This window comes from Ipomoea nil, unplaced genomic scaffold (assembly GCF_001879475.1).
Source record: "Ipomoea nil cultivar Tokyo-kokei standard unplaced genomic scaffold, Asagao_1.1 scaffold2926, whole genome shotgun sequence".
NCBI classification, from domain to species: Eukaryota; Viridiplantae; Streptophyta; class Magnoliopsida; order Solanales; family Convolvulaceae; genus Ipomoea; species Ipomoea nil.
The window spans coordinates 1,751,778-1,769,202 of record NW_017619354.1 but is presented as its reverse complement, the minus strand read 5'-3'; the positions used below and the strand labels follow the sequence as shown (position 1 = coordinate 1,769,202).

Below are 17,425 nucleotides of genomic sequence, written 5' to 3'. Positions count from 1 at the left end.
GGTCTGCCACTTGGCCGAGCTCCGTGCTCGGCCAAAGGGCGGGGTCTTCGCGTTGTCCAAGTCTCGTGGCGTGCGTTGTGGTTCAAGGCGGTTGAGGGGACCTCCACCAATTTCTCCGGGATTGTTGGGGCAACATAGGGGATAAAACCCCTCATTTGTATCTTGTTTAGACATCTCTTGTCCTAATTCAATACTTTGTCTTATATTACATCATTCTTATCTTTGTAATAGCATTTTATGCGCAATTAATACAATATTTGTTTCCGTGACTTATGTTCGTACACATTTTGTCCTTTTATTACATTCAGATTCATCTTACATTAATCTAATCCTATACTTGTCATACTTTCATTTATTTATTTGAGTTAATTAATTCGGACTCCCAAGTTAATATAATCCCCCGAGTTAATATAATCTATCAGCCAACATTAGTCCTTAATGCAAATAAAAGGCACCACTAATACCTTAGTATATCTAAAATGTAACCAAATAGATAACCACTATTCCAGAATGCACAAATAAATCGCACTAAAAATATCTTGTGCAACAAACTCAACTAAGGGTGTGTTTGGAAACCTGGAAAATGAGTTTTGGAAATCATTTTTCAAGTTTCCATTGTTTGGATGTGCCTGGAAAATCAAGTCAACGAAAATCATTTTCCGTTGACTTTGAAAAATAGGTTTGTTTTGGAGGAAAATGACTTCCCCTTTTTTTTGGAGAAAGTCATTTTTCAACTTTTACACCAACATCACACCACCACCAACATCATCAACACAATACCACCTCACTACCACCATCACCACCATTACTGTCTCCGCCACCACCACTATACCACCGCAACCATCGCCACCACACCACCACCATCACACCACCACCACTACCACCACCACCACCACCACTATACCACCGTAACCATCGCCACCACACCACCACCACCACCACCGTACCACCGCAACCATCGTCACCGCCACCACCACCACCACACCACCACCATCACACCACCACCAATACCGCTGCCACCACCACCACCACCATCACACCGGCCACCATCACTACCACCACCACATACCACCGCAACCATCGTCGCCGCCACCACCACCATACCACCGCAACCACCGCCACCACCACGACCATACCACCGCAACCACCGCCGCCACCACCACCACAACCATACCACCGCAACCACCGTCACCACACCATCACCACCACCACCACTGCCACTACCGTCATACCACCACCAGTTGTTATTATTATTATTATTATATAACAAATAACACCACTACCACTACACCACCACCACCACCATAATATTTTTGATATATTATTAGTTATTTGTATTATATTTAAAATTATTATTATATTATTATATATTATTATACATTTTATAATATTCTAAATAAAATAATTAAAATGTTTAATTATACAATTTTACTCATTTTCCAGAAAATAAACCAAACACACAAAAACAGTTTTCCAAAATGCAACAAACACTTAAAAGAAAAATATTTTCCAAAAAATGACTCATTTTTCAGAAATCATTTTCCTATTTTCCAAACGGACCCTAAATTTATTACTCCGTATTAATAATTCCATATAAGAAATTGAATTTATAAAACATCCCGGGGTCTGAATGAAATTAGTATAAACTTGTGTGGTTTGAGTAAGATTAAACTGATTCATAATAAAAACCCTAAAATCGTTATTCAGATTTCAGAGCTCTAAAACCCTACTCAGGAAACTACGTAGTTTCGCGGTTCTCTTCTCGCTCCATCTTCATCTCCAAACCAGAGAGATGGGGAAGGTGAAAGGTAAGCATCGTTTGGATAAGTATTACCACTTAGCTAAAGAACACGGCTACCGATCTCGAGCCGCATGGAAGCTCGTCCAGCTCGATTCCAAGTTCAGCTTCCTCCGCTCGTCTCAATCAGTGCTGGACCTCTGCGCTGCCCCTGGTGGATGGATGCAGGTGGCGGTGGAGCGAGTTCCGGTCGGCAGCCTCGTCGTTGGCGTCGACCTGGACCCTATTCGACCCATCCGCGGCGCTATCGCAGTCCAGGAAGATATCACTACACCTAAGTGCAGAGCCATACTCAAGAAACTTATGGCCGAGAATGGCTGCAGAACCTTCGATTTGGTCCTCCACGATGGTTCCCCCAACGTCGGTGGTGCCTGGGCTAAGGAAGCCACCAGTCAAAATGCTTTGGTCATTGATTCCGTTAAGCTCGCTGCAGAATTGCTGTCCCCTAAAGGGACTTTTGTTACCAAGGTGCTGGAATTAATTAATTTTTTTCTAAACTTTTAAAAGTAGCGTTTTAATTTGTTTTGGTTTTGAATTAAGACCGAGTTAGAGTTAGTAGAGAAAATTTCTTCTATTGAGCATACATCTAGCTTGGAATGTCTTTCTCTTTGACTTCTCGGATTTCTATTGGCTTTCCAAGCTCTTTTATCTATACAATGATTTGCAAGCATAATGTGGCAATTTAGAATTTTTGAGGACATGTTTATTTTTCTAATGTATTTGGAGGCATCATTTGCTCAGGTTATATAGTCAAGTTTTAATATTTGAAAACATATTTTTGTGTATAGTATCATATACTTGTATACTGGCAAGTCTAATTGGAGAATATAAATTTGGAACATATAAAGCTGAAATATTTTTTGTTTTATATTCTGTAGGTTTTCAGGTCCCAAGACTACAGTGCTGTTTTGTACTGTTTGAGACAGGTTAGTTTCTTTCTGCTGTGCTTGAATGCCTTTTAAGACATATAATGTGTGAGATGGTTCCTTACTTTTAACATTCCTTTGTAGCTTTTTGAGAAGGTTGAGGTGGATAAACCTTTGGCTAGTCGTTCAGCATCCGCAGAAATTTATATTGTTGGCTTAAAATACAAGGCTCCTGCAAAGATTGATCCTCGCCTTCTTGATGTGAAGCACCTCTTCCAGGGAGGCAAAGAACCCCCAAAGGTAAATAAAAACATCTTCCTTTCTCTTTTTTATCTATGCATAAATGTTGTAAGTAGATATATGCTTGCAAATGCCTAATTTGAGGTATTTCTTTGTACGTAGGTGATTGATGTACTCGGAGTGACAAAGCAAAAGAGACACCGAGATGGGTAGATCCCATTTGCTGTCCCTGTAGAGGCTTATTTATTTATTTTTAATTATTGCACCCCATGAAAAAAAACTCAATTTCATATATTGGGTGACTTAACACCTGTCAACATGATTTCTAGTGCTCAAGTAGAAATATAGTGTCTTTTTAGATGTTTCCATCTACTTCAGTTTTCCTTAGTTAAGGCATGCATGTTATTCTCTCTTACTAGTGGTGACATGTTGCAGCTATCTCCATGCAACACACACGCACACACATAAGGTGTATTCTTGCTAACTAGGTATAGTATTGCAGGTACGAAGATGGTGTTTCAATTTTGAGGAAGGTGTGCTCTGCTGTCGATTTCATTTGGTCTGAAGCTCCTCTTGACATCCTTGGTTCAGTTACTTCCATATCCTTTGATGATTCTGCTTGTTTGCCTATAAGAGAGCATACTCTGACAACTGAGGAGGTATACACTTTTTTATACACTGATCCTATATGCTGTTAAGTTAAATCACCCTTAATTGCATTCAGTACCCCTAGTTGTCTTCTGACTAGCCCAACTGACATTGTTTTTGGATAATGATCAACAGGTTAAGGCCCTATGTGATGATCTGCGAATTTTGGGGAAGCAAGACTTCAAGCATATCTTAAAGTAAGGAACATGCAAGCATTCTTAGTATGACATTTGTATAGGTGCAAAAATATGTTGATGTATCTAATTTTGATATGCTTGAAAACATACTGCTTGGTGCCAATTTATCTTTAGACCTAGTGCATTTTTCTGTCCAGAATATTATAAGATAAGTTATTGTGTTGCCTTGTAGATGGCGTATGCATATAAGAAAAGCATTGTCTCCTTCAGAGAAAAGTATTACCCCATCCATACCCGTTGAACCTGAGAGCAAGGAAGATGAAGATGAAAAAATTCTTAATGAAATGGAGGAACTGACATTTGCAATTGAGAGGAAGAAGAAAAAGGAGAAAAGGCTTCAAGCAAAACGGCAAGCTAAGGTTTGCTGCTCATGCTTAGAATTTATACTTTTGTCCCAATAAATAGATGCAATTATTTTTATAGGTGATTAATTAGATGTCTAGTAATATGTCATATAAGGCAAATGCTGACAACTGCTGTCAGTGAGCAAGTCATCAAACTGCTATATTTTAATCATCTTTTAGTTGATTCCAAATCAATGATTCACGTGTGTCTTTGTAGTATTCATTTGACCGATCTTTTGGCTGGAAATAGTGAAATCTGAGATTTTGGTGAGAAATGATTAGTATGCTGTGTTAGTTATTATATAGGATAATGGCTGTTTGACACCCTTGTAGAGTTGTAGTTGCAGTGACAGTTCTTATTGATTAAAACCTATTTACCATGGACTAACCTGGACAGAGGCAGAAGCCTATTAGAAAATGCATGGATACTGTCTTTCTTCTATGTGGAGGCTTGGTTTCTAGAATTTGGCTGAGTGCATGTTTCTACTTATTTGATCATTGTGTTATAGGATGTAGAAAGGGATTGCTTTGCTAGTGTTTGCTAGTAAAATATAACCTTGAGTTGGCTTGAAAATGAACGGGAACTCACTTCATGCTTTATTCTATTGCTTTAAATATTGGTATAATTTTCTAATGATATGTATTTTCATACTTCATTGGAATTTCAGGAAAAAGCTCGGAAGGCACTGGGTGTGCAAGTAGATGTTACAGGGGATGAATATGGTGATCAAGACTTGTTTTCTCTATCTTCTATCAAGGTTTCTTTCTGAATCATTTTTGCTTATTGTGTGGAAATGCAGTCATTTCTTAGTTTCCCATGAAAATGATGCATCTGTTTCTGAAATGTGTGGTCTCTTCGCTAACTAGTGAGATCTTGATTATTCATCAAATATCTACTCCGTAATAAAGATGTGAGAACTTATCAGTGAGACTTTATTTCTATATGCCATGAGATCATGTTGTGTTGAGCTTTATATTTGGTATAATATGCTATGGATGATATGCAGGGCAAGAAAGATCTAGTAGCCGTTGATAATGATGATGAATATCTTGAACCTAGTGAAGGAAATAGTGAAGATAGTGAAAGTGATGAGGAGGCCAAAGAGGATACATCTAGTGATGTGGACTCGGAAGAAGAGCGTAAACGGTATTTCTGCTTCTTTACTAGGTGTCCAGTTCTAAGTATGATTATTCTGTTTGTATGCTAACATTACTGAATCATTTGCTCTATTCTTAGATATGACGAGCGAGTGGAAGAGCTGCTTGATGATGCATATGAGAGCTATGTGGCTAGAGTGGAAGGGAAAACTAAACAAAGAAAGCGAACCAAACGAGCTTATGAGAAGGATGATGAACTCTTGGAGGTACTACGAGTTTTAAGTCTCCATGGAAAATAATACCTGAAATATATATTCTTGTCCATGGTCCTGGAATTGGATAAGTTTCTTTATGTATAAATATGAATCATTCTGCACTAAAGCTGCTTTCATAGTTTATTTGCCATGATGGAGCTGTTTCTTTGTTGTTTATCAGGGTGATAATGATGATCCTATGGTTCATTCTGATCAAGACACGGACAACGATCAGAGAGAACATGAATTGAATCCTCTAGTGGTACCGCTTGAGGATGCACCTACTCAGGAGGAGATTGCAGCACAGTGGTTCAATCAAGATGTTTTTGCTGAACCAGATGAGCAGGATATTTTGGACAAGTATGATAGTGAAGATGAAATGCAAATAGATGAACCAGGGGAAAGTGTCAAAAAGTCGCGGCAGATGGGAAAAGATACATCCGAGAAACAAACCATTGGTGTGACCAGAAAGGCTAAAAGTTCAGTTCTTCAAGTCCCCCCTTCCAGTGAGGCGGCTGAAGACTTTGAAATAGTCCCAGCTCCACCTACAGATTCAAGTGACTCATCTTCATCAGATGATTCAGATGAAGATGACATTGAGAATAAGGCTGAAATACTTGCTTATGCAAAGAAGATGCTAACAAAAAAGCAGCGAGAGGAGATGCTTGATGATGCTTACAACAAATATATGTTTCACGATGTAGGGCTGCCAAAGTGGTTCGCTGATGAAGAAAAGAAGCATCGCCAGCCTATTAAGCCTATAACTAAAGAGGAAGTTGCTGCAATGAGGGCTCAATTTAAAGAAATAGATGCCCGGCCTGCAAAGAAGGTGGCGGAAGCCAAAGCCCGAAAGAAGAGGGCTGCCCATAGACAACTAGAGAAGATACGCAAGAAAGCCAACTCAATATCAGACCTGGCCGATATTTCTGATCGTTCAAAGACGAAAATGATCGACAAACTCTACAACAAGGTTGGTCCCAAAAAACCAGAAAAGGAATACGTAGTGGCAAAGAAGGGGGTTCAAGTCAGGGCTGGCAAAGGTAAAGTACTTGTTGATCGACGAATGAAAAAGGATGCTAGAAACAATGGAATGAGCAAGAAGAAGGGTAAAGGGAAGAATGGAAAACAGAAAGGAAAAGGATCTATGAAGGCAAAGGGTAACAACAAGGGAAGCAAGTCAAATAGTCGGAAATGATGATCCCCTATGACTCACTGCCACAGCAAATTGACTAGTCGCCTGGTTCTATGGATTCTTCAGGCATGACCTGCAAGGGACTGGACTGGGCAGGACAGTGCTAGGCCAAAATATTTTTGTTTTCCCCAAAAGAACAAGTTTATACTTTGTTCAAGATTGAGGTTATGTAATTCAACTTGTTATAGTAATTCATAATACTAAAAACTTTCCATTCTATTCAATCATATGCACATTTTCAAAATTCAATTAATATGATGCCCGGGTTTTATTTCGAATCTAATTTTATTTTATGATTTTATTTTATGGGTTACAGCAAGTTAAGGAATTTCAATCAGGAGATTATGTTTTGAAAACCTATGTACTTAGGAAAGCAATGAAGTAACAATGAATGTTTTAAATTACCCATTTATAAAATCAGTTTCTTTGTACATGTATGACTTGTAAATATATAAACAATTGTTAATGCCATGCGGAGCATATGTACATACCGTATATAATATAAACGAGCTGAATGACTTCTTCTTCTAGAACTTGTCTAACCTACTACATCGAGAAGCCGACCTCTAGGGTTTGTGTTTGACCGCATGACACTGTTGTCTTGTACCTACTACATCGAGAAGCTGACCTCTAGGGTTTGTTTTCGACCGCATGAATGTCACATATGTCACTGTCGTCTTGGGGGTCACATCACTGTCTAACATGTGTCACGACTAACTTGATTTGCCGATGCATGTTTGCCATGCCAACCTTGTGAGTCTGTCTCCAACACACGTCCCTTTTTCCAAGTCTATAAATACTACCTTCCACCAGCTTGTGGGAGGATATGATATTTAAAAACCTTGTACATGTTCCAACCTTGTCAAAGACTTCCAAACTCGATTATTACTTGAAATTGTACTTATAATACTACAATAATTAATAATATTAATATTCCCAATTTATAGCCTCTACATTATGTTTTTTTTTTTTTTTTTGGATACACGTGGACATTTTGTTACTTACATACAACATATTACTTCGTAACACTTAACTTACTCTATTATTACTATTACGTACAAAAGGGAGAAAAATGGCAAGTAATTAAATACTTTTACACAACAATTTGTAGACTTCCATACCCTATTTAATCTTTATTCAAACACTCTATAATCTTTGTTACAAGCTATAATCCACACCCCACTCGTTCAGTCGTTTGGTAATTAATTAATTAAACCTAGCAGTTGCGATTTGTGTCGGATAACAATTGGATTGAAAAATGTAACGGCTCTCTGAATATAACGTCACTTTTTCCCATTTGAATTTGAAAATAAAACAAACTCAATAAAAGTAGGACTACTCCTCCCTCCATTGCCGTCCCCTCACTACTCTCTCTTTTAACTCTCCTCTGCTCTCTCTCTCTCTCTCTCTCTCTCTCTCTCTGTATTCTCCACTCAGAAGAACAGATCTTTAATCTTCCAGGTTCTCTCTCTTCCCTTTCCGTTTCTTTACTAATCATCTCTTCATTTTCTTTATTAAATTCCTTTTATCGGTCATTTTCTTGCTTATTCATTCTCAAGATGAAGATGCCCATACTTTGAGTGAATTTTTATGCGTGTTGGTTTCTGGGTTTTGCAGAATCGGAGCGAAGATGAACGATTTGATGACAAAATCGTTTATGAGTTACGTGGAGCTGAAGAAGCAGGCGATGAAGGATCTTGAATCCGGGCCCGTTCTGGACATCGAGATGGGTCAACTCGACCCGAGTGATGAAAAGAACCTGTCCAAGTTCTTTGAAGATGTGGGCGCTATCAAGGCCGACATGGAAGAGATCTCTAATCTCCTTCTTGATCTTCACGACCTCAACGAAGAAACCAAGTCTGCCCAGAGTGCCAAGATTCTCCATGGCCTCAGGGACAGGACTAACTCTGACATGGTCACTGTTCTCCGAAAGGCCAAAATCATCAAGACAAAACTGGAACTCCTCGACAAATCAAATCTCTCGAATCGAAGTTTATACAAAGAAGGAACCCCGATCGATCGGACAAGGATGTCGGTGACGAACGGCCTAAGACAGAAACTGAGGGATTTGATGAACGATTTCCAGTGCCTGAGAGGGAAAATCGTGGCGGAGCACAAAGAAGGCTTAAAGCGGAGCTACTATACTGCCACGGGGACCCAACCATCCGAGGAAACCATCGAGAAAATGATGGAAGGGGGGAAGGAGAGGGTTTTTGAAGGAAAGGCGGGGGAAATGGCGAAGGAGAATGAAGAAAGGAACAAGGGAGTGAAGGAGATTCAGAAAAGCCTTGCAGAGCTTCACCAGGTGTTTCTTGACATGGCTGTAATGGTGGAGACCCAAGGTGAGCAAATGAACAATATAGAGCAGAATGTGGTGAATGCCGGGGCTTATGTGAAGGATGGGGTGGAGGAATTGAATCGAGCTAAGCAGATGAAGAAGAAGAGGAGGACTCTCCTCTGTTGGGTTGGGGTTATTATCCTTGCCATCTTCCTTGTTTTCCTTCTTGCCATCCTGTTTTGAAGTTTCTTACCACTTTTTCATTGAGTAATCATGCTTTGATTCATATCATTCTTGTATACCTATATACAGTTCAGTGTCTCTGTAATGCACAGGGGAAAATAGTATAATGATAGTGTGTGATGTTCTTCTTGTTGTGCTTATGTATAATCTTTTACTCTGTGGAGTTGATAATGATCTGAATTCAATTTACAATTGATTTCAAGGCAGAAGTAGTATCTTTCACCATCCATTTCTGGGTAGGAGAATCACTTGTTCTATGGATATGGTGGGCCCTCTTTTCCCCTCTGGCTTGAAATTGAAGTTTACAAAACCTTGTTGAGGTCCCAAACATGGAAATAATGGTGAAAAGCATAGGCAAGTAGTGTTGGCTGTTCTTTGTTGATGGATGATAGGCTTCACTTTCTGGTATTATAGTCACAAGGGATATCTATCGCCCCCGGGGCTGAGTCCCACACCCCAGCGCGAGAAGATTGTGGACCCCACAATGTCTGGAAGGACCAGTGTTTGGAGCCCACAATGAACCACCCCACAAGAGAATAAAACAAAACTCTCACATTGCGACTGTCAGGCCACGATCCATTGTCTTTGCTCACAATCTGCTACCCAGAAACTAACCGAGCTACTAATGTGGCTATCAACATCACTTTTTGTTCTGAAACACTTTTACATTGTCTGTTATTAGGGTCTTGATCCACACGTCCCAATCTGTCCTAAAAAGCAGCCATTTCTGCTCACTGGTTGGTTGCTGTCCTCTGTCCTTCAATTCTTTGAAATGCCTAAACCTGTCCTTCTCAATCTTGTCATTTGAATAGCAATTTCTGCCAATTTGACCCTTCAATTATCATTCATACCCTATCTACATAGTACACAAGAGGACCATTTCTTAATGCTTCAGTTTTAAACCAATGCAGCCATCTATATTCATGAGTTTGTGCTCTCTCTACCCTTTCTCCCACCAATAATTTGATGATTCTGTAGATTAACATCGTTTGGGATATATGATACGTCATTGATTGACGATATTCTTGCAGCAAGAATAGTGAATATGTAATTAATAGAATAATTGGCATTCACGTACTAAATTTCAGTACGTTACAGGAACTCAGTTGATTGATGAGACATAGCAGAAAGGGACAAATTGATAGCAATATTACCACTATGGCATTTCTACACTGCCTGTATACATACAAATACATATGGTATGTACTTGGGAAGAAAAACAATGGGGGGGATTGGTAACTTTTGAAGAGCATTATTCAAGAAATTGTATGATCTGATCTATAATTTCAGTTCAGATTGCCATCCTTGTGTTGCCACCTTCTATGAAACCTGCAAAATATATAGCCAAAAGCTACTTAGTTTAAGAGCTTCTGGGAGAATTTCATTGACATTTTACTTTTGGAGTATAATAACTAGTTTTCAAAGTTCTTTGTAGGGTCATCTTTCTTTCACTTAAATCTCAATAATGCATGCACATTACTTGATGGTTATTTGGTCTTGGAAAGTCACTTTGGCCCTGTTTGGTAAATGACTGTTAGTTGATAGCTGATAGCTGTTAGCTGATTTTAGCTGATTTTGTTAATTAGAAGGTATAACTAGTTGATAACATTTAGCTGATTGTAGAAAAATGTTTGGTAAATTAGCTATTAGCTGATAGCTATTTGGTATAATTTCTTTTTTTGAAACAGTTGCTTGGAGTAGCTTTTTGAATTTTAGCATTTTGAATAGATTAATCATATTCTTCTTTTATACAGAGAACATAAAACAGAATTCTGGGAAAACAGGCTTACCCATAAATGGCTGTGAAAGAAAGGATGTTGTTGATCTTCCTTGTTGGAACTCCATTGCATACAAGTTCTGTATCTCTGCATCCCAAGTTGAAGATGCCTGGAGTTGCTGTTTCATGAATATAATTACAAGCTTGTAAGAAAATGTGGTAAACATACATACAGGTTATATATATAGTAAAGAGTATAATGGGGGAAATAATTAAATACATTTGCAGTGGTGTCTAGCAGTGATATGGGAGCACTAATGGTTCTCCGAAGCGCCATAGCCGAAGGGTTCACACCATTCTCCATTCCAGAACATTGCTGCAATGAATTCAACATTTCTGCAGGATAATTAGATCCACTCACTTCATAAACCTGGAGACAAAAAAGCAAGAGATCACAGTTAACCAAAACATATATTTATGGTCTTTTGAACTTTAATCTAATGAATGTGATTTGGATTTGATTCGATACCTCTTTTGTGTAGAAACTGTCAATGTTGAAATCAATTGTTGGATTAACAGTAGCCAGTTTCATGGATAAGAACTGTCGGGACGAAAACAAAAGTTTTAGTATTCAAAACATATATACTATATACAGTTGAAACTCAAGATTAAAAAGGTTTTAACTTTTAACCTCTACTTGTCGTTGAAGAGATTGGACATAGTTGATTATTTCATCAAGCATTCCAGCTTTCCCTGTGATCTTATTGCACCCTGGTACAAGATCTTGCAGGTATTTCATTCTTTCACTGATCTTTTCCCTCCTTACCTGTTCAAATTATATTTGCAACATTAGTTTTCTGAACTATAATGATTTTTCTCAATTTAGTCCTAAACAACTTTTTATGCTTAATTGAGTCATCTGTTAAAGATAACTGAGTAATTTTACCGCATTTAGTCATCGACTAGTGATTTTTCTATATTTTAACAGTCGAGAACTGAATTAGGTTGAAGTCCAGAACTAAATTAAGCACAAAACTAAATCAAAAGAACTAAATTAGCAGAATATGAATATAAATCACTCACCCTTTCAGCTAAGCTATGGCTGTCAGTGGCTTGGCCACGGCGAGCTCTGACATGAATGTAGTCAGGCTTTTTGTCGTCTGAGGTAGCAGACGATGATTCTTTCTTCTGTTCCGTTGTGCTCTGTTTCTTCTCAGCCTTCCTCCTCTTTAAGTTTTCCGGCGGAGAGGCTTCTTTCCTTTTCCCGTCGGCTACCGCCGGCGGGCTGCTGGCAGTTCTGGAAATTCTGTAATTGCTTCCAATGGCCGTTTCCTGCCCAAGTCCTAAACCGCTAAAATCAGTCCATACATTCTCCGGCTTCATAGCCCGCGTCACAAGGTCGCCGAGGCTCTGAAATTCTTGAAGCTCCGGTGGCGGAGAAAACATGGCGGTCACGAGTTGATCATTGCCTCCGCCCAAGTAACGTAATATTTGCTGCTGCTGCTGGTGTTCTTCTTGGTGGCGCTCAAGAACGGTCATCTCTGCGGCTCCACTGCCGGTTTCCATGGCGGTTCTGTTAAGACTACTGTGTAGCATTTGGGGGTGTAGAGAGTGGAAATGTGGGGTTGATATAAGTGCAGAAAAGATGGGCGGAGAGCGACGGCGGGAATGTGGCGGAATAAATAGGAGGGAGGGAGGGAGGGAGGGAGACGGAGGAGATTTTGGATAAGTAGGAGTGGCTGGCAACTCAAATTGGGCAGAGAGCCAATGAACGAACCATGATGGTGGTCCCATGATGACATGACTAGCCACGTGGGCATGTCCACACACCACTGCCAATGCCCCAATTACGCTCTGGGCTTTTATATATACATATATATATATATATATATATATATATATATATATATATATATATATATATATATATATATATATATATATATATATATACACACACACACATTAGGTATCATAACTTACGCTAGATTAATTTTAAGACACAAAACTCTTGTTTATTGAGAAGGTTTGTCTGTACAGTTCGCACATAAAGAGTTATCGTCACATTTGATCAATTTGTTGAGTTTTGAGTCTCCAGATAACCTCGCGAAACTTAGTTCAATGGTTCAAGGGTCACTTTGGAAGTCTTACTCCAGCAGCATTTCAGTTTACGTTAAACTAATTCTAAATCTGAACCCCCAAAATTCCTGCCTAAGAGTCACTTGTTGCACTTTGGGTCCCACGACTATAGTGACACTATCAGAATTGATCCACGACTTTCAGACCTTGCAATTTTAGTCCACAACTATTGTTTTTTTTTGGGCAAAAATGGTCCTTCCGACCACTTTTCCGTCAAAATTTCACCGAAGTAAAATTTCTTCATTTTTAAGAAGGCTAAAGTTGACATGTTTAAGAGGATTGTATTATTGATTGTTTGCTGCCATATTTTGCAATAAAGAATTGTTTTTTATCTAGGAAGAATTGTTAAGGGAAATGTCAAATTTAGCCCTCTTAAAAATGAAGAAATTTTACTCCGGTGGAATTTTGACGGAAAAATGGTCGGAAGGATCATTTTTGCCAAAAAAAAAACAATAGTCGTGGACTAAAATTGCAAGGTCTGAAAGTCGTGGATCAATTCTGATAGTGTCACTATAGTCGTGGGACCAAAAGTGCAAAAAACTCAAATAAATCACGAATTGTCTATTAATCTCTAGTTTTCACCTCTGTTTATACACTCCGCAAAACGAATCTTCATTACATTTGATCGGTTAACCTCCCACGTCTTCAATGAGATTAAAACCCACACTTATGTTAGAATAATATTTTAAGGTAGTCGGTCGAATCTATTAACTTAGTTCTACACCCATTAAAGTTTAACTAATTTCTTAGAGTGGACCTGATACGTGTCTATTGTTGGACCCCTTGAAGGTGACGTGTCAAAGTTGATGACGTGCGCTGTCGTAATTGGTTCGGTACCTAAGAGTTAGAGGCAACGTAGTATGATTGAATTAAATAGATCCTTGTTGGCTCTTTTTCCACGCGCTCTATAGGAGTCGTGGGTGGGACTTCCTGGTGCTACCGGACCGTGTGATCACGCGCCGCCTATTGATGGCGATTACGTACTAACTAATCGCCAACCTCGTAGTCCGTAGTTAAGAAAATGCATATATTACGGAACCGTGAATTGCTAAAAATAGGATGTTTTTCTTTTTAAAGTATTTTTTGCTGGTTTTACAAAATTTGGTAAGTCCCAATGTTGTCTCACCAGTCAGGCAGTCACCAGTTTTAGTTTAGTACTTCCGTATTTTGGTATTTTTCTTTCATTTATTGTTTTCTTTTTTAAAATGTAAATATAAAGTATTTGTTGGTAAAAGCCATATTGTTCAACCGAGTAAATACCAAATTTGGTCCCACAATTATTAACGAAATGACAGTTTTGCTTCACATGTTTAATTTCAATCAATTTTCATTCATGACTATTGTTTTAGTATCAATTTTTATCCACATCTGTTGTTTTAGTGTCAAAATTTATCACGCCGGTCACCTCTTCGTTTAAGACATGCCGAAATATGAAATTATTCAGGGTATTTTTATCATTTTCAAATTAGTATCCCAATTGAGTATGAACAAAGAGATTTAAGCTCTAAGATCGATCTCAATTCACAGTTCTCCACCTCAAATTAAGGTAGGATGAGGGAAGAACTGCGCATTGGGAACGATCGTAAGGCTTAAATTCCTTTATTCATGCTCAAATTGGGATCTTAAGTTGAGAAAGATGAAAATATCGTTTATAATTTTAGATTTCGGCATATCTTAAACGGATGGTAACCGACGTGATGAATTTTAACACTAAAATAATAATCGTGGATAAAATTTGATACCAAAACAATATTTATAGATGAAAATTGATAAGAATTAAACATATAGATCAAAACTATTATTTTTACTAATACTCATAAAACTAAAACTGGTATTTGCTCTTTTCAACCTTATCTAGTCAATTCAAGACACACAAAACATGGCAGGAAGGTATTATAAATTTATAACCTTACAAAATGAGCCTACCATTGGGAACAGGAATTATATGGTTGATAATTCCAAGCCAAAATTATTTAATTAATGATGGATGATGTTTTATTGATTATTTCGAAAAAATGTTTGGTAGATATTATTAAAGATATAATATTCAGTACTTGAACTCTGTATTGTTATTTCTTAATGGGCATCATTAGACAAAGTTTGTATTTAGTTTAGGAAATGATGGCTTACCAAATTAGAGATTGGAGAGATATGATGGTATTTGTAATCTCTACAATTGCTCCTAAAATTAAGGGATAGAGGATATATTATTAAAATTATATTCGAATAATTTATTGGATCAAACTCATCGTGAAATTAAGTTGTCAAGTATTCATGTACAATAATTAAATAAATTGGATGCTAGCTAGGTCGTTAGTACCTTTTCAATTTGTGGTGAATGATATTAAAGCTATAACTTTTCCTTTAAAAAAAAATAATTCAATAAAAAATACTAGTTTGAGATGCATTTTTTAGATGCATCACGACACACTTGTTAGCCAAGCATTGCCTATATCCCCTCCCTTCGCCTTGCCATCCTCATTATACACGTGGCTAGCATTGCCGCTACTTCTTCTTTTCAACCACACCCAGGACATTGTCAACCCTACCCGGCCACACTTGGCTATGTCCGTTCAAGTTGTGGCCAGTGAGGCACCCAACGACCCTAATAAGGTAGCAACTCTCCTCATTATTACCTCATCCACCGCGTTGTTGCCTTCATTGGCCATGCATGGGCACATTGTCCCCACTCTTATCCAAACTGGGCCATGCACGACTAAGTCTAACTACTCTGCATCCACGGGCCGGGGCGCATGATGAGTCTCAACATGTATCTAACGAGCTAATCCCCCTCACTACTTTATTGTATATTTTGACAATGCACAACCACGATGCCGCCACTCTTGGCCAAGTTTAGCTTTCAGTGTTTCTAACGGTATGTTGCAGGGCACATAACATCTCTGGACGTGGCTCTAATGCACCCCCACCCCACCTATTTTTTCACTCTTAGCTCGTTATTCCAGCGGTCCAGCCTAGTCCTACGTGGACGACAAATTATGCTGTGCATGGTGCACACAGATGCAAAAACGACGTCGTTTTGACTAAAAAAACGTGAGTCCAACTTTTAAAAAAAAAATTTAGTTTCGATTCTCGTCAACAACATTATGTTGTGCATAATTTCTGAATGTATAGTTATGCAATTTTGAATTTATACTTATGAAATTATGGATGTGTAGTAATACAATTCTGAATGTATAGTTATGAAGTTATGCAATTCTGGATATATAGTTATGAAGTTATAGATGTGTAGTTATGCAATTCTGGATATATAGTAATGAAGTTATGGATGTGTAGTTATGCAATTCTAGATGTATAGTTATGCAATTCTGGATGTATAGTTATGCAATTCTGATTTTTTTTATAAATCGACGTCAAAACAACATCGTTTTTGCATCCGTATGCACCATGCATAGTGCACACAGATGCACAACATAACGACTCTATGTGGACCCAAAATACTTGCATCCCAACCCATTGGATTTCTGCCCATGTCTTACATTATAACCCCATCTTTTTAATATTGCATCCTAACCCCTAATCTTTTTGTCCTTATTCCATTTTGGACCCCATCCCTTCAACATTTGTACCTCAGCCACCTTAACTCTACTTCCCAACCTAATTTACACCTCTAACTTTTTTTTTTTTATTTTTTTATTTTTTATAAATATATTTAACTCTCGAAAATCTTGTTCATGCCATGCGTTTCAATTATCATCTAAACTCAATTAACTCCCGGATATCCACTTCCTGGCCAAGTTTGCCCTGGACTTATGCATCATTCCCCCATCAATCAAGTATATTCTTTGTACAAATTATTTTTGTAATTTATAAGAACAAATGTAGGAGTATTATTTTTAATTTCAAACTCAAATCCTTGTCTTCTTCTTGTTTATTTTATTTGTGTTTGTTGTAATTTTGGCCTTCATTAGCTCAATTTATCGGAATGATTCAATAGTAATCGTATGCCAAAAACATAGTAGAGAGAAGAGAGAAAAAGTAAATATAAAGGAAAACTAGAAAGTTCAAGAACTCGTTAACCCCATTCATTCTATTAATCAAGTCTTTATATATACATACAAAGTGATAACCTACAACATATAACATTAATATGGAAGAGGAAGGGATTGAAGAAATAATGACCATCATGAATCATGATGCATATTCATAAAATTGTTTAATTAAATTAAATAGAGTAATATTACATAATATTAGCAAAATTATTAAGGGGTGTTTGGTAAATGACTGTTAGTTGATTGGGCTAGTAGGTTTGACGAGTTGATAGCATTAACTGATTGTAGAAAAGTTTTTGATAAATTAGTTGTTAGCTGATTACATACAAATGACTTTCTCAAAAAGCTGATTGAAATAGTTACTTTGAGCAGCTTTTTGAATTTTAACATTTTAGAGCAGT

General features: G+C 37.9%; 3 protein-coding genes across 3 annotated transcripts; 2 read left to right on the top strand and 1 right to left on the bottom strand.

Moving 5' to 3' along the window:
* The first annotated feature begins 1,709 nt into the window (after nucleotides 1–1,709).
* Nucleotides 1,710–6,911, top strand: LOC109161916 (putative rRNA methyltransferase). The gene is made up of 11 exons (XM_019310483.1): nucleotides 1,710–2,266; nucleotides 2,677–2,724; nucleotides 2,809–2,964; nucleotides 3,067–3,113; nucleotides 3,407–3,563; nucleotides 3,688–3,749; nucleotides 3,922–4,108; nucleotides 4,762–4,851; nucleotides 5,101–5,240; nucleotides 5,331–5,457; nucleotides 5,627–6,911. The coding sequence occupies exons 1-11, from the start codon at nucleotides 1,793–1,795 to the stop codon at nucleotides 6,638–6,640; spliced, it is 2,502 nt and encodes an 833-aa protein (XP_019166028.1). The 5' UTR covers nucleotides 1,710–1,792; the 3' UTR covers nucleotides 6,641–6,911.
* Nucleotides 6,912–8,007: 1,096 nt separating this feature from the next.
* On the top strand, nucleotides 8,008–9,314 carry LOC109161920 (syntaxin-112-like). The gene is made up of 2 exons (XM_019310490.1): nucleotides 8,008–8,098; nucleotides 8,255–9,314. The coding sequence occupies exon 2, from the start codon at nucleotides 8,268–8,270 to the stop codon at nucleotides 9,156–9,158; it is 891 nt and encodes a 296-aa protein (XP_019166035.1). The 5' UTR covers nucleotides 8,008–8,098; nucleotides 8,255–8,267; the 3' UTR covers nucleotides 9,159–9,314.
* Nucleotides 9,315–10,183: 869 nt separating this feature from the next.
* Nucleotides 10,184–12,575, bottom strand: LOC109161919 (transcription factor bHLH63). Its single transcript, XM_019310489.1, has 6 exons — nucleotides 11,959–12,575; nucleotides 11,567–11,701; nucleotides 11,405–11,476; nucleotides 11,156–11,305; nucleotides 10,949–11,054; nucleotides 10,184–10,487 (listed from the first exon to the last, which is right to left on the bottom strand). The coding sequence occupies exons 1-6, from the start codon at nucleotides 12,469–12,471 to the stop codon at nucleotides 10,450–10,452; spliced, it is 1,014 nt and encodes a 337-aa protein (XP_019166034.1). The 5' UTR covers nucleotides 12,472–12,575; the 3' UTR covers nucleotides 10,184–10,449.
* Nucleotides 12,576–17,425: the final 4,850 nt, after the last annotated feature.

Excerpts from the sequence above, each read along its gene's own strand:
- LOC109161916 (XM_019310483.1), top strand. The coding sequence starts at position 1,793 with ATGGGGAAGGTGAAAGGTAAGCATCGTTTGGATAAGTATTACCACTTA. Across the intron at positions 2,725-2,808 it reads TTTTGTACTGTTTGAGACAG|CTTTTTGAGAAGGTTGAGGT; the intron begins GTTAGTTTCTTT and ends ATTCCTTTGTAG. Across the intron at positions 4,109-4,761 it reads AAGCAAAACGGCAAGCTAAG|GAAAAAGCTCGGAAGGCACT; the intron begins GTTTGCTGCTCA and ends TTGGAATTTCAG.
- LOC109161920 (XM_019310490.1), top strand. The coding sequence starts at position 8,268 with ATGAACGATTTGATGACAAAATCGTTTATGAGTTACGTGGAGCTGAAG.
- LOC109161919 (XM_019310489.1), bottom strand. The coding sequence starts at position 12,471 with ATGCTACACAGTAGTCTTAACAGAACCGCCATGGAAACCGGCAGTGGA. Across the intron at positions 11,306-11,404 it reads ACAGTTTCTACACAAAAGAG|GTTTATGAAGTGAGTGGATC; the intron begins GTATCGAATCAA and ends TTTTGTCTCCAG. Across the intron at positions 10,488-10,948 it reads TCTTTCACAGCCATTTATGG|GTTTCATAGAAGGTGGCAAC; the intron begins GTAAGCCTGTTT and ends TATATTTTGCAG.